The following is a 15,001-nucleotide window of genomic DNA, read 5'->3' on the forward strand; positions in this document are numbered from 1 at the left end:
CTTGAGAGTCAAATGTCCTGTCTGTTTTCTTGGAATGTCCTTATTTTGGTCAAAGTTTGAGTGATAGTGACTGCTGTTCTTCAAGGTCAGAGTTGTGTAAAATGTCTAGCAATCTTTTTTTAGAAGTGTGAAATACTCTCTTTCCCAGCTACTCCCCAGATACGAGGTTTTGTCTTTTTTGGATTTTATGTAGTTTGTTAGCTCTAACCTCTGCATGTGCACTGGAAGAGTGTTCTTAATATTGAAAACTATTGTTGGATGTCTTGTACTGAAAAGCTATAATTTTCATATGATTGAGAGTTTTGAACAAAGACAATTGGCCATTCTTGGGGAAAATGGTATTTGGAGGCAGTGAAAAAAGTTGATGTCCAGAAAATGGGTCTATTGTTTGACAGGATGAGGACATAGTCCATCCAAACCTCACTTCAGCAAAACTAATAAAGTAGTTTTAGATTTTTACAAATGAGAGGATTATCTTGTGTGCAGTTGAGAGACTACAGCATTTGATCACTGTATCAATTGCAAATTTTTTTGGCTTTTTGATTTTCTTGTGTTTTTTTTGGTGTTTTTCACTCTGTATCTGTTAAAATAGGAGGAATAATAGGTGAAACTATAGGTTAGAGTTTACATTAATCTTTTGCTTTTAATATGTATTTCAATCTTCAGTTTTTTGTAGCTTCAGATCCTACAGTTAAAACTGATCGGTTGTGGCATGACAAATACACTTTGAGGAAGTCAATGATCCCGTCTTTTATTACAATGGAGCAATCAAAAAAGGTATGAATCTAAAAGTTCATCTTCTGATTATTTGTTTTCCCTGTGCTGCTGCTTAGATTTTTATTGAGGAAATAGAGGCCAAATTTAACAAAATATAATTGGCTCAGGAATTTTAGAATTGTTTGCCGAGGAAAGCTATAGGACTGTTTTTCCTTTCCATTCTCTAACTGTTAAACTTTGAGGAGATCTCAAGTAGGGGGAAAAGAAGTTTGTGTTTAAAACCTTTTCATATTAGCATTGCTATTCTAGATTGCTATAGTTGGGATTGCGAAACAAAGAGCACAGAAAAATTACAAAATATCTTGTTGTCCTGGTGGTTGTGGATGGCTTCATTGTTTGGTGTTTTATTTTTTTGTTATAAGCAAATAATTTTTTAAGAAATCCTGTTTTGTTCAGGTCCTTTTAATAGGAAAATCCATAAACTTCTTGCATCAAGTTTGTCATGATCAAACTCCATCCACAAAGATGATTGCTGTTGCAAAATCTGCAGAGTCTTCAAAAGATGGTACAGTATTAATATTATTCAGTGTCTCCCCAATGAACTGACTTCCCATAGTATATGTGGTTTAGATTGTAAACTGACTTCATGGATAGTGGGGTGGAAAGGAGTACAAAATTCCCATCTGCCCTAAAATATAGATAATTTAATTATATATATATATATATTAACTTGTTTTTTACAAAAGATGTATGTTGATGTATATAATTTTCTTAATTTGATAGGTTTGCTGGATGATTGTTAATGTACTGAATTTGTGAATGAAACCATAAACAGTCTGTCTTCAGTTGCCTCAGCTGGGGTGGGAGCAGAGATATTCTTGAGTGTTGCAATAAGAATTTACTATGTTTGACTTCTCAGCAAATATACTCTATCATACAATTCCATAATAATGAGTTAATTTTGTGGTTGAAAAATAAAAATACTCAGTATAAGAGAATAAGAAATAAAAACAGAACAGAAGCCTTTCTAGCCATACTGTAAATGCACTGTACCAATATGTCAATAAGTATGTGGAAGGTGAGCAAAATTATTTTTGAAGATCACTTAAAATTGGGATTACCTGCTGGTGAACATGGAACCAAAATTTAACTATTAGAATTCCTACAGGTTATTTTGTTTTATTTAGAATAGATCTCAATTTTAATGAATGACAACTTATATACCATTTGTGGTTATTTTTTGGCAGCCTATTTGTTGCAATGAAACCAACATTGTTATCATGAAAGACAGCAAATAGTAAACATCTAAACCAAGACTTTATCTAAATACTAAACAAAGAATGTGTAGGATGCTGCTGCATCTCAGAGAAAGGACAGATTGCTGCCTTCTAGTGGAAGTGATATTTTGCTACTGTAACTTCTTTTGATAGCTTGTTTAATATACCAGAGATAGTCTAATTGTTGAGATACACTTCACTGGGATAAGTTTTCTGATGCTAATCATCTAAATATTTTTCTGTCAAATTCTTATTTTCAAAGAACATACTTCTTAACACTTTATAACATAATATTACTTATATATGACTTTAAAGCTTGTGTATGTGGAGTTGTTGGGTTTGGATTTGTTGGGGTTTTGTTCCCCTCCAGATAACCTTGGATTAGTTTTAATATTAACTCTTCACAGTACGGACTTTTGGGATGAGTACCTCTATGAAAAATGTTCAAGTAATAAAATCCCATTCATATCTGGAAGAATATGTCTTATAATAATGTGGTTTTTGTACCACATTCAGTGCTTGCTTAGTCAAAGATAAGCCTGAAGTGCAGAAAGGGGTCAGGGTTAAGTGAATAAGGGCTATTAATGCATTTGAACAATCATCTTGCTAGCAACTCCTGGAAAAAAGGAAAAAAAAAATCTTTGGCTGCACTACTTTCATTGCTTTATACAGCATTTATATCCATGCTTTCCCAATATTTCTTTAAATTTGCGCTTGTTTCTCTCTTTCTCCTTGACTGAATGGAAGATCTATTCAAATACAGGTTTCCTGTTATGTAAGGGATGAAAGCTTCAAAGCACCTACATTATCTTAAGTGCTGAGAATAACTGTTTGAGGCAGAAGTGTAGTTCTAGAAGTGTTACTCTATCTGCAGTGTGCTGAAGGCGTGCTGAGCTTATGGTTGGCAGCCTAAATACCTCATGGTATTGCATTGCTTTAATTCTGCATGAAACTGCATTTGTGTTTAGGGCATTTTACCCATTTAATCCTGAAAGAACATTCTATGTCAGGGATGTTGGAAATGCTTTCTTTTGTGTTTGTTTGTGCCATCTAACAAGATCGTGCAAGTCCCTTTAGATAATTACTTGTTAAGATCGTGGAAAGCTAGGAGGCCAGCCAGGGTTATAGATGCTTTTTCGTGTTTTAAATCTGAACATTTCATGGGTTTGGCTGTATTATTTGTTTGTTTCATTTTCTTTGGAGCCTTAACTATCATGTTTTCCCAGTTTCCTTTTGATGCTGAAGTAATCATTGTGTAGGAAGCTGTCTGAACACGTATTAAAACAAGAAGTCTGATACAACTGTGTAGAAGTTGGTCATCTTGCCTGGCAGGGAATTGTAGTATTTGGGAGAGAGGTACAGTAAAAAAGGCCAATAAAGTGACCTCAGCTCCAACACGTAGCTGTCTATAGTTTGGGACCAGGACCTGCTGGACCAGGAATGACACTATATTCGGTAGCAGCTCATGGACTTGCCTGTCACTGCTTTTAGTCTGAACCTTTCTTTATCCGTTTCTGGCTTTTCAGTGTTCTGAGGTAATTTTCAACAGTTTTCAAAACTTGTGCCTAGGCCTTGTGTTTCTTGATGTAAAAAACCTTTTTAGCAGTTTGCATGTCAGACAGGAATGCTGCGTTTTGCCTGTGCTAGGGGCTGTGTGTGTATGCAGAGGTGGTGCATTACAGCTACATATGTAAAATTGACTTTGCAGTCTGAGGTGAAGGGCTGTGGCCACGTCACTTCCTCCAAGGCAAGAGGATCAGTACTGTGGACAGGTGAAAGGCTTCTTTTTTGCTTGGGACAGTAAGAAGTTGAGACTGATTGTGTATCTCAGAGCTACTGCTTAGACATGCACACCCCTGCGTGAGTGGAGACAGGACCAGCATGCCTGACATGGTGACATGGCCATAGACAAACCAGGGAGTTACCTGCTGGCTTTGCCTGTGCCTTGAGCCAGTGCTAAGCCCAGCCTCTGTATCCAGGGACTGAAGAGATTAGCTAGTACCTCTTTCTGGATTGGCTTGTTCCCTCTCTTGTTTTGCCTGTAAGGATTGCAAGCATCTTGAGGAAAGACACTTGCACTTACTGCAGGCTGTATTAATTCTCACATCCCTAGTGTTGATGTGTGTTAATTGACTAAGTAGTATTTCTCTAGTCTAGGGATTTTAAACACAGCAGTGTATTATAAAAGTATTATCTCTTTTGACATCTCTTGCACTTTTTGTGGAGAGTTTCACTGGTTACTGAATGACAGTTTGGAAACCTCCAGGAATGTCAGTGAACCAGAGATTTAGGCTTTGCTTCTTAAAGAGTCACCTCTTTATTAGAGCCACTGCATATTTCTTCAGTTCATAAGCATTTTATTAATTGAGTAGTTAAACTGGGAGAATATCCTTTAATGCTGAAGAAGGTCTGAATCTTATGATAGTTGACAATCAAGTATTTGGAGTATTGCTTCATGCTACCCAAAGAAGCCACGGTTCTTGCTGTCTCATAACAGTTGTACGGGAGTCTTCTCAATGAGCTTGTAGTTGTACATAACAGTGAAATAAGCTTCCTACTACTTTCTACTGCTTCCTGTCCCCAAATTGCCATGCATGAAAGATGGAAAGAAAATACCAGGTTGCTGGCTGTCTCCTAGGTAATTCAAGCATATTCCCTTTTCTTTCATTCTCTCATCTATGGAAACTCTCGTCTGTTGAGTGTTTTAACATTCAATTATTTGGTTTATTTTCCTACACACACTTAAAGTGCTTTCTGATCTAGATTCTGCCCAACAAAGGATTTTCCTAATTCTGTGCTTTTAGAGCTCCATAAATTAGTTGATTTGTAAACTGCAGTATTTCAACAAGCTTAAAAATCCCCAACTTTTTTATGTAAAAGTGACATAATATGAGCTTCTACTGGAAAGTACAATCTAGGCACAGATTAAAAGTATTATTGTTGAAGTGTAGGCTGCTTTAGACTTGCTTTCGCTTTGGCTATGGCAAATGTATAACACAGTGGATCAGAAGAAATGGCAGTTTTTCTGTTTGTATTTCAACTCCAAAGCTTGTTTGCCTCAGTTTTTGAAAACTACTAATTTAATTTTAATTTTTATTTTCTTTTAGCTGCTGATTTGTTCACAGATCTGGAAAATGCATTTCAAGAGAAAATTGATGCAGCTTATTTTGAAACCAGCAAATATCTGCTGGATGTTCTCAATAAGAAGTACAATTTGCTGGAACACATGCAGGCCATGAGACGCTACTTGTTACTTGGTCAAGGAGACTTTATCAGGCATTTAATGGACTTGCTCAAGTAAGACAATAGGAAGGGTAATTATGTTGAATTTCTGATGATTCTGTGCATGATCAGCACAGAAACTGTTTTGCTTTTCGAAGAGGACCCTCTAAGTACCTTGTTCAATTAAATCTTTGAGTAATAACTTTGAAATTCTATTCTGGATTTAATTTCTTTGACCCTGAGGCTTAAAATTTGTTCTTCCTTTTTGGTAAGAGATACATACAGTACCATTTGACAAAGTCTTGAAAAGTTATACTAATACAGATCTCTTTATGTTGGCCCTGTGACAGCCTTGATGATACTGGCACTTCTCTTGGTCCTGTCAGCAAGTTTAAGCAGAAAACTTCTGCTCTTGATGCCACTGATTAGCTCAGCTGGAATTATTAGGTTTCTATATTTTGAAGGTGTTTGAAGGTCCAAAACATTGTGTCAAAACCCTTCAATGCAGTTTTAAAAATCTAATTGATTCCTCACTGGCTTCTGTTTCAAGCACTCAGGTGCACCCACAGCTACAGATTCCAGTTCTTAAAGAGTATTTGCAAGCTCACTTACATGTTGGTGCTATTGATGAAGCTTCTTCAATCGGGAAGCATTGGCTTGCAAAGCTTTGCTTTGATCTAGAAGGCAAGCTTTGTAATAAAGCTTTCATTAACTTAATTTAAATCAAAATCAACAGTACATGACCATAGTTTTTAACGTGAAGCAGAATGAGGTTGATTTGTGGAGTCAGTATTACATTTGAGGCAGAAGGAATTGGCGGCTTTCCAGTACTGATCCTGAGGGAGAGAGGTAGTACAGGAGTTGCATGTTGCAACTCTTTGGAAAATTGAAGTTATGTAAACAGGATGGGTTTCTGAGCACAGCACTTCTGAGCCTGTGAGATGGCTATCAGTAAGTTTCTCAAAACTGAAGTGATATTGTTGATTTGTGCTAATGATGTAATCTGCCTCATTTAAGGTAGGAATGCAACTCAAATTACAGGCTAGCTAAACTAGCAATCCTAGTAGCTTCAAATTACTGACATTAAATGGGGATTAAGTTACTCCTCATGCTAATATTCAGAAGTGTAGCTGTATATGAACAAACATTCTGCTCATACTCTGTGCAAATATTTTGCTCACTGATTTTCTTCATGATTAAGTCTGAAAGAGTAATTTGAGAAGTTTTGAATGTCAGTTAGAAAAGGGTTTTGCTGTGTGCTATAGTTATTACTGAATTGCTGCTGCAGAATATTTCAGTAATGTGCTATGACTGCTTCATAACCACCAGGCCAGAGCTTGCACGACCAGCTACAACCTTATATCAGCATAATCTAACTGGAATCCTGGAAACTGCAGTGAGAGCCACGAATGCCCAGTTCGATAATCCTGAGATTCTCAAGCGATTGGATGTTCGACTTCTGGAGGTCTGTTGCATCATAGTAACTCTGACCTGAAACATACCTTTGTTTGTGTGTAGACATGCAGACATCTATATGAAACAAAAATTTCATGTGTGAATACATTTCCCCACTTCCTTTCCACTAAAGTTTACTTTGAGTAATATAGAGGTCATTTAAAAAGCAGTCTTCTTTTCGCTTTCCCTGTCTATTGTCTATTTGTATTTCAAGATGTGAGTTTACAGCCATTGACAATACAAGGCTGAGTATTTGCAACCTGATAGAAATTGATGCTGGTGGACCTGATTTGAGCTTCTCCAACCAGCTCTTAATGCTGTTGCTCTTACAAGAATTGAGGCAGGAAGGGGCAGATTGGGGTGTGTACCTCCTTCTTGCCTCTAGTCAAAAAAGAAGCAATGAAAGCACATTTGATGGAAGAGGCCTGTGGTAAGAAACTTAAGTTAATTTGAAAGTTTCAGTCCCTGAGGTGAGACTTTAGTGATGAGCTGTAGTATCTGAAATAGGTCTATTTCAGTTGCCAAAGAAATTTTTCCTTACCTTTTTTTTCCTTTACTAAGTTCAGTGGAGAAACACTGATGTTGCAAACATCAGTATTTCTGTGAGATCAGTCTCACCCTTGTATCAAAGGGTTTGATCAATTTTTGCCTAATCTGCTACTTTAAACAAGAAACTCCTGTATCTTTTGTTGATGTGGATGCTTGTTTGCCCATAGGCCCTTCAGAATGAAAGAATAAGCAAGGAATGCTTGTCTTCAGCTTTAGTATGCTATGATTATACACTGACAGTAGCATATCTTTTTAATACAGGTATCTCCTGGGGACACTGGATGGGATGTCTTCAGCTTGGACTATCATGTTGATGGGCCAATAGCAACGGTAATGTCATACACTGCTGGCTCTGAATGTGTTTTGGGTGCTGAATTAAATTGCTAAGTGTTTTTTTTATTGCAGTAACCTTTTTTGTTCTGGAGTGTGAAATCAGAGGGTTTTTTTTGCATCTAGGATGTACCTGCTGTATCAACAGTTAAGCAAAAATCTCAATTCTTACCAGTTAACTATGAGTGCTGAAAAGCTACATTATTACTGAAAATCAGTAATTCATTTGTTCCTGCACAGTTTTTAGCAAGTACTTAATAAATTGCATGCTTCTATTCCTTGATAATTACTAGTCTGTCGATACTAATTTGGGAAAATTTGCAAGGAACTGTAGAATCTATTTGTGTAGAACTTATTTATGCCAAGTGGCATTTGATAGGTAGTTGCACTGTTTATCAGAAAGTATTTAGCCTCTGTAAAGAATTTGTAAAGAACTTCCTCTTTAAGCAGTACAAACTAAGTCTGACCAGTAGAAGGAATCTTCATATTCTGCTTGAAAAGAGGCTTAGGCTTTGCTATGTTCACCCGTTCTTACACTTCCAGCAGTGCCCTCTGTCTACTTGAATGCTAGGTAACTGTTCAACCCTCAAGGGAGGATCTTTAAAAAAGCTCTGGGATTTCCAGGAAGCATTTTTTACAATATTTACCAATAAACTGCATGGATCAGATAAGATGGACTGTGAAGAGGTTCTTGGTACTTTAGGACATATGGTATGTCTGTTAATTTGTACTGATATTTTCTTTGTGTTGTAGGTATTTACACGTGAGTGCATGAGCCACTATCTAAGAGTATTTAATTTCCTTTGGAGAGCGAAGAGAATGGAGTATATTCTTACTGATATATGGAAAGGGCACATGTGCAATGCAAAGCTTCTGAAAAGTATGCCAGGTGAGAGGTGTCCAGATGGATGACATGCTTGTAAAATGGATATAGATGACTGCATCTTATTTTAAACTATGTGTTAAGAGGGGAAAAAAGTGTCTGATGAATGATCTTCAGATTAATTTTGTATTTTGGTTTGGCTGTTTAATGGTGGATGATGGTGATGATGATGAAAGTAAAATAACAATTGTAAGTAGAAGTTTTCTATCCGTTGTTTTACTTAATCCTTGATCCCTGTCTTGAAAAGTTGCACTAACATAAGTATCTTTATGTTGGCCCAGTTGTGAGACTGTAATTCTTCCATCCCTTTGTATTCATCTTCCTTATTTGTATCCCATGTCTCCCTCTTTTTTGTGCTCTCTGTTAACTATTAAGTCTCATACATGCACAGTTCTGAATTTACTAGTTTTACCTTCACTTACTCCCTCTCCTTTTGTTTAGCTAAGAACAGAAGAGGCTAAGAAGAGAAAGATTAAAAAGAAATTCAAGAGAGTGAGCCAATACAGATGCTCACAAACATAGCTATATTCTCTAGCTGAGAAATAGGATCAAAGAGTCCCAGACTATGAAACATACACCAGAGCCACTACATTTCAGAGCTTTCCTATTCTTCTCAAACATCTATCTCCATTTCTTTCAGTAAAAAATAACTATTGAGAGTTACACATCCATATGGCATAGTAGTACTTACAAATTTATTGTTTTAAAATTAAGAACTTTTGGTGGGTGGGAGAGGACACCTGGCCTCAGAAGGTCACTGCTGCTACCATCTAAGATTAGTGGCTGTGTTGTGAAGTATTCAATCTGGTGAAAAATTTACCAAGCTAATTTGTTGGCTGTGCTTGTCCTTGCAGTCTTTAACATGCCATCTCTTTGGATTTTTTACAGAGCTTTCTGGGGTGCTGCATCAGTGTCATGTTCTGGCATCAGAAATGGTCCATTTCATTCATCAAATGCAGTATTACATTACATTTGAGGTAAACTCTACCCACACAATTACTTACTTAGAAAATGAAGCACTTGCAATATTCTGTATGTGTTGTGTCTTAAATTTCAGAGAGCTTGTCATCTAGCAAATTGAAACAGCCTAATCCTGTATCATTGCTCCAGGTGCTTGAATGTTCATGGGATGAACTCTGGAACAAGGTCCAGCAAGCACAAGACTTGGATCACATCATTGCGGCTCATGAAGTTTTTCTGGACACAATCATAGCTCGGTGCTTGCTGGATAGTGATTCCAGGGTAAGTCTTCTCCTTGGCATGAAATTGTGTCTTTATGATCTTGGCATATATATCAGGAACAACCTTTTTTGACATTGTAGGAGCAAAGGGAAAAGTAACTTTTATTCCTCTGATACAAGATTTTACAATGGTAGGTTCTGTACCTACTGCCCAGACATAGTGACACGTGTTGATAATAAAACTTGCTGTAGTGTGGACCAGTTGCTTTTCGTCCTGAGAAGCTGTGTGATCATGGAACAGCTGACTTAGCCCTTTGCAGAACAGTCTCTCCAGCTGTGTAAACAAAGACCTTTTACTTTTCTTTTACTTTTACTTTTGCTTTTCTTTTACTTTTGCTTTTCTTTTACTTTTGCTTTTCTTTTACTTTTGCTTTTCTTTTACTTTTGCTTTTCTTTTACTTTTGCTTTTCTTTTACTTTTGCTTTTCTTTTACTTTTGCTTTTCTTTTACTTTTGCTTTTCTTTTACTTTTGCTTTTCTTTTACTTTTGCTTTTCTTTTACTTTTGCTTTTCTTTTACTTTTGCTTTTCTTTTACTTTTGCTTTTCTTTTACTTTTGCTTTTCTTTTACTTTTGCTTTTCTTTTACTTTTGCTTTTCTTTTACTTTTGCTTTTCTTTTACTTTTGCTTTTCTTTTACTTTTGCTTTTCTTTTACTTTTGCTTTTCTTTTACTTTTGCTTTTCTTTTACTTTTGCTTTTCTTTTACTTTTGCTTTTCTTTTACTTTTGCTTTTCTTTTACTTTTGCTTTTCTTTTACTTTTGCTTTTCTTTTACTTTTGCTTTTCTTTTACTTTTGCTTTTCTTTTACTTTTGCTTTTCTTTTACTTTTGCTTTTCTTTTACTTTTGCTTTTCTGGAGAAGGGTGGTAACTTAAAACTCTTCTGCTGTAAAATTGTTTAATCATTTTGTTGTCTGTCCCACAGGTACTTCTCAACCAGCTTCGAGCAGTTTTTGACCAGATCATTGAGCTCCAGAATGCCCAAGATGCAATGTACAGAGCTGCTCTGGAGGAGCTGCAGCTGAGGCTGCAATTTGAAGAGAGGAAAAAACAGCGTGAGCTTGAGGTACAATAAGGATATTTCTAGAATGCGAAAATTAATTGAGGCTTTTGATTTATGGAGGATTTTAGGTACCATTTAGAAGTACAGTAAAAATGAAAAATGTAGTTGGGATAGATGTAAAAATCATCAGCAGTTGCTAGTGACTAAAAGTAAAACTGCTGAGTGGTGGTTTTGATTTCTGTCTTACCCAAGATCTGAAGTTGATTCCTCTACTGGACTTTGGAGGATGAGAAATTTATAGCTCTTTTAGATGAAGTACAAAATGCCTTTTGTACAAAATGCCATAGCTCCATGTGTGCCTCCCTGCTGCGAGACTGACATGCAGTGTTGGTGTGAGACTTGCCTTGCTAATTAACCTCATTTCTTTCATGTGCTGTACAACCACCAAGGGGAGTTCTGATAGTTTCCATATTAGAGGCTTTGTGTTTGTCTTTCTATGGCAATGGTTGGTTTTTATAAATCTGATGTAGCTGGGCAGAAGGTGGCCGAGTTAGTAACTTGAAGCATGTGATGCTTCACCTCTTAACTAGTTTGGTTTCTTTGTAGGGCAAGTGGGGTGTAACAGCATCAGAAGAGGAAGAAGAGAACAAGAGGATTAAAGAATTTCAAGACTCAATACCTAAAATGTGTTCACAGCTGCGAATACTCACTCACTTTTACCAGGTGCCCCTTAAATTAGATTTTTCTAAAATATGCTGAGCTTTGTGTAGAAATGAATTTCAAATATTGAGTAGGTATAACTTCTGTATTCATGTGTCTGCAGTTCATGGAGCTAGGTCTTTTGTTTATTCCTTCTCTACTTAAAAGCCTGTGTTCACTATTCTTAAAAGTCAAAGGCTTTGTGATCATTTATGTTCCCGTGACAAAGGAGAAGAGTAATTTCATGTAAGTTGTCTTCTTCCTCCAGTACTCAAAGTAATAGCTGTCTTTTGGTGTAGTCTGAGGGGGGAAAATTTAGAATTCCTTCTGCATTCCATTTTTCCTCACAGTTTTTGCTTTTAAAGACTGCAGGAAGTCCTTGCCTTTCCTGTGGGGGGCCTCCTGCAGTGGTGTGGCTAGAGCTGAATGGGAATATGGGATGCAGAAGTGTGCCTCCCACATGCCAAGCACAACCGCCCCCTCAAATCACTGCAGATGATCAGTCTAGTTGGGTCTGAAGCACTGACTGCCCTCCTGGACACATGCTTTGCAGTTCTGGGCTGCCTCGTACTGCTGTACAACCCACACCAAATGGGGATGTTTGAAGCAAGCAGTGCTCTAATGCTGGCCTGGCATTGTACCTGCAACATGGACTCAAGGTGAGGTCTCCTGCTGGCACAGGCTGGATCCTAAATGCTGTCCCAAGGCAGTGGCACACAGAGGCAGCTGCTCTGCAGCCTGGGAGCCTTCAGATAGATGGAGTGTGCTGACAGGGCACAGGTAGTGGGGAGCACGCTTTAAAAGACCCAGCTGTTTGTGCTGGAGACTGGCATGCATGGCAGGTATTTGAAAAATAAAAATGAAGTTCTGGAATTTTAAAGAAAGAAAGAATGAATCCAGCATAACTGATTTGACTCTTGGATGTGAACCCTTGTGCTTGCCTTTTCCCAGATTCTCTCTGCCTGTTTACCAGGTCTGTGCACCACCTGATCTTCCTGTGCAAAACGCACCAGGGATGTTTTCTTAGCCGTTTTTTTGATTTTTCTTTCCCCTTCAGGGAATCGTCCAGCAGTTCTTGGTCCTGCTGACAACCAGTTCTGACGAGAGCCTTCGGTTCCTGAGCTTTAGGCTGGACTTCAACGAGCACTACAAGGCCAGAGAGCCACGGCTGCGTGTGTCACTGGGCACGCGGGGCCGACGGAGCTCCCACATGTGACAGCTGCTGGGGACACCTGGGCACCTGCAGGGGTGGCACCTCGCCCTGGACACAGCCATCCGTGGTGACATAGTGCTGCCAGACTGTGTGATCACTGTCTCCATCGCTGCAGGCAACATGTTCTCACTCAGTGATGGTGTGACACTGGAGAGCAGAAAGCAAAAAAAAGCAGGGTTTTTTACACTGATGTTTCTAGAGTTACCAGACTGTATGGGCTGATTGAACCTCATCCAATCAACTTGTTGAATCATCCTTTTAAAAATGCCAACTTTATTTGAAGCTTTCTGAGCTTTTTCCACTGTAACTTATATCTGTGTCAAAGAAATCACATGTTCTTTTGTTTATAGAAGGCACCATTTCCTTTTTTAAAAAGAAAATAAGAAGGTTATTTTTTCTATATGTACTTGTTCTATTTGAAGAGAGCTTTTGTTAAATCCAACAGATCAGGACCCAGACCTATTGTCCTTGTTAAGAAGCTATACAGCATTTCATTATGCTGTTTTTCAGTGTTGTGATGTGTTTGACTTTGTGAGAAACTTTGTATCAGGAGACATAAAGTTATATTTAATTTTTTTGTTGTTTTCAAAGTTAAAAACCTGGAATAAAAATTTAGTGGGGAAATTCTATGGTTACTGTACAGGAGCAAACTATAAAAGCAGAGTCAGGAGTGTATCTGTTGCACATAAGATCTAAAAATGAGCTTAAAGCCTCAGTACTGAAGGAAAGTGTTGGTTAAACTTGTATACTTAATATTCAAAATCAGATATGTAGAGACAAACTGACTTGGCTAATGTTGACTTCATTCTCTTCTCTTTCCTATTTTTTTCATTGTAAATATTTATATATTGCTGTCCAGATGTTGGGGAGAGGGGAATTCTTCTTTTGCAAAGTTGTCATTATATCAGGTCATTTATTATGTTCCACAAGTGCGAGCTTAGAAAAATAAAAACACAATTATCTTTCACACAAGTGTGTTGCTTTTTGTAATTAAAGATTTATGATTTTTACACAGGTTAAGAAAGTAGAGGCTTCCAGTTAGAAACATATTGACCATAGAACCTTTCCCATTGCAGGATTTTGGTCCTAGTCTTACCTGCTCTGAGAGTTGTGTGGAGTTCATTAATTAACAATTGCCCTTAGATCAACCACGTCTGGGTCCTTTTTTGGCTTTTGCCCGTATTCTGTTTGAACCCTTGGGAGTCTGAGGCACCTGGCTCATGCCAGGCCATCATGCAGGTAAAGCTGCAGTGAGTCACCATGGCAGTGAGCTCTGATGGGGACCGTGTGCTGACTTGCAGTCCTGAACTAGCTGGTTTGCTCTCTGGATACGAGGATTCTTGTTGTGCAGGCCTTGGAATCCTTGCTTTTGTTAAAACATAGAAGGCTTTTCAGCCTGTGCCCTGCTGGTGCACGTGCTTTTACTGGGTCAAGTGTGCAGGCAGCATTTCAACTGTAAGCAAGGATGGAGCCAAGGGAAAGCTGAAGGATGCTGAGCTTGGCATCATAAGGTCATGGATCATTGACAGGCAGGAGTAACTCAATTTTTGCCAGTGTGGTGGGAGCATATTGTTATAAAGTCTGGAAGAACACAAGTTTTGTGTTTTGACCAAAATTTGGAAAAAAACTTATCTACATGAGTACTCTTTTGGCCTTTGTGTTGCTGATCACATCACAAGACGAGTCAGAGGCCAGAGAGGCAGCATCAGTGTTGGAACTAGAGGACAAGTTCCAGAGAAAGGTTAAATCCTCTTTGCTCCTAAAATGAATCCAGCAGTACCCAGGAAACTCACAGTTGTAGCCATGCTGGCAATGATCATTTTGAGGTGATTCTACAGCAACCTCTTGATCTGTGACAAGTCTTCACTGCTGCAGGAGTTGTTCTGACTGCCAGGCTGAGGGGACCACTGGGGACCACCATTGTTCCCAGGTTTCTTTGTGGGTGGACACCAGTCTCTTATCCTCCAACCTGGCAGCTGGTCTGTTTATTTCAATTTACATGGGTTTTCTTGTGACAACCTCACCTCTGACAATTCCTAACAAGTGGGAGAGAAATGATCTTATATTTAATTTGTGCCCAAAGGCCAATGTTGAATGTCTACATAAATGCACATAGTGACAGGCTCTTGCTGCTGTGTCTGCACAAGTGTCTTTCCTTGTAGTGGGTGGCAGCAGCACCACTAAGGTACATTTCTGAGGAGAAACGTGAGAGATTTTCACCTCTGTTTTTCAACAGTGAAGTTACATACTGCAGTCAGTGTTAAAGAATAATTCTTAGCAGCATATTTACTATACGAGGATGTTCTTTATTTTTTAATGCACACTTCTGACTGATAATTTCAGTGTTGTTTCCTTAGAGTTTTGGGGTTTTTTACAGTGTCTGAAAATACAAATACAGCAATGTGTCTATGTCTC

The 15,001-nt window shown here is 38.1% G+C and overlaps 1 protein-coding gene across 1 annotated transcript in view; it reads left to right on the plus strand.

Moving 5' to 3' along the window:
* TUBGCP3 (tubulin gamma complex component 3) overlaps positions 1 to 13,558 on the plus strand; it is a 48,895-nt gene extending 35,337 nt beyond the window's left edge. Inside the window, exons 12-22 of the mRNA XM_014883222.2 lie at positions 667 to 777; positions 1,174 to 1,282; positions 5,102 to 5,291; positions 6,546 to 6,681; positions 7,482 to 7,550; positions 8,304 to 8,439; positions 9,322 to 9,410; positions 9,544 to 9,675; positions 10,597 to 10,737; positions 11,281 to 11,397; positions 12,431 to 13,558. Coding sequence (XP_014738708.2) covers positions 667 to 777; positions 1,174 to 1,282; positions 5,102 to 5,291; positions 6,546 to 6,681; positions 7,482 to 7,550; positions 8,304 to 8,439; positions 9,322 to 9,410; positions 9,544 to 9,675; positions 10,597 to 10,737; positions 11,281 to 11,397; positions 12,431 to 12,589 — 1,389 coding nt within the window. The 3' untranslated portion in view covers positions 12,590 to 13,558. The remainder of the gene's footprint in view (positions 1 to 666; positions 778 to 1,173; positions 1,283 to 5,101; positions 5,292 to 6,545; positions 6,682 to 7,481; positions 7,551 to 8,303; positions 8,440 to 9,321; positions 9,411 to 9,543; positions 9,676 to 10,596; positions 10,738 to 11,280; positions 11,398 to 12,430) is intronic.
* The last annotated feature ends 1,443 nt before the right edge of the window (positions 13,559 to 15,001 follow it).

Source organism: Sturnus vulgaris, chromosome 2 (genome assembly GCF_052056855.1).
Source record: "Sturnus vulgaris isolate bStuVul1 chromosome 2, bStuVul1.hap1, whole genome shotgun sequence".
Taxonomy (NCBI): Eukaryota; Metazoa; Chordata; class Aves; order Passeriformes; family Sturnidae; genus Sturnus; species Sturnus vulgaris.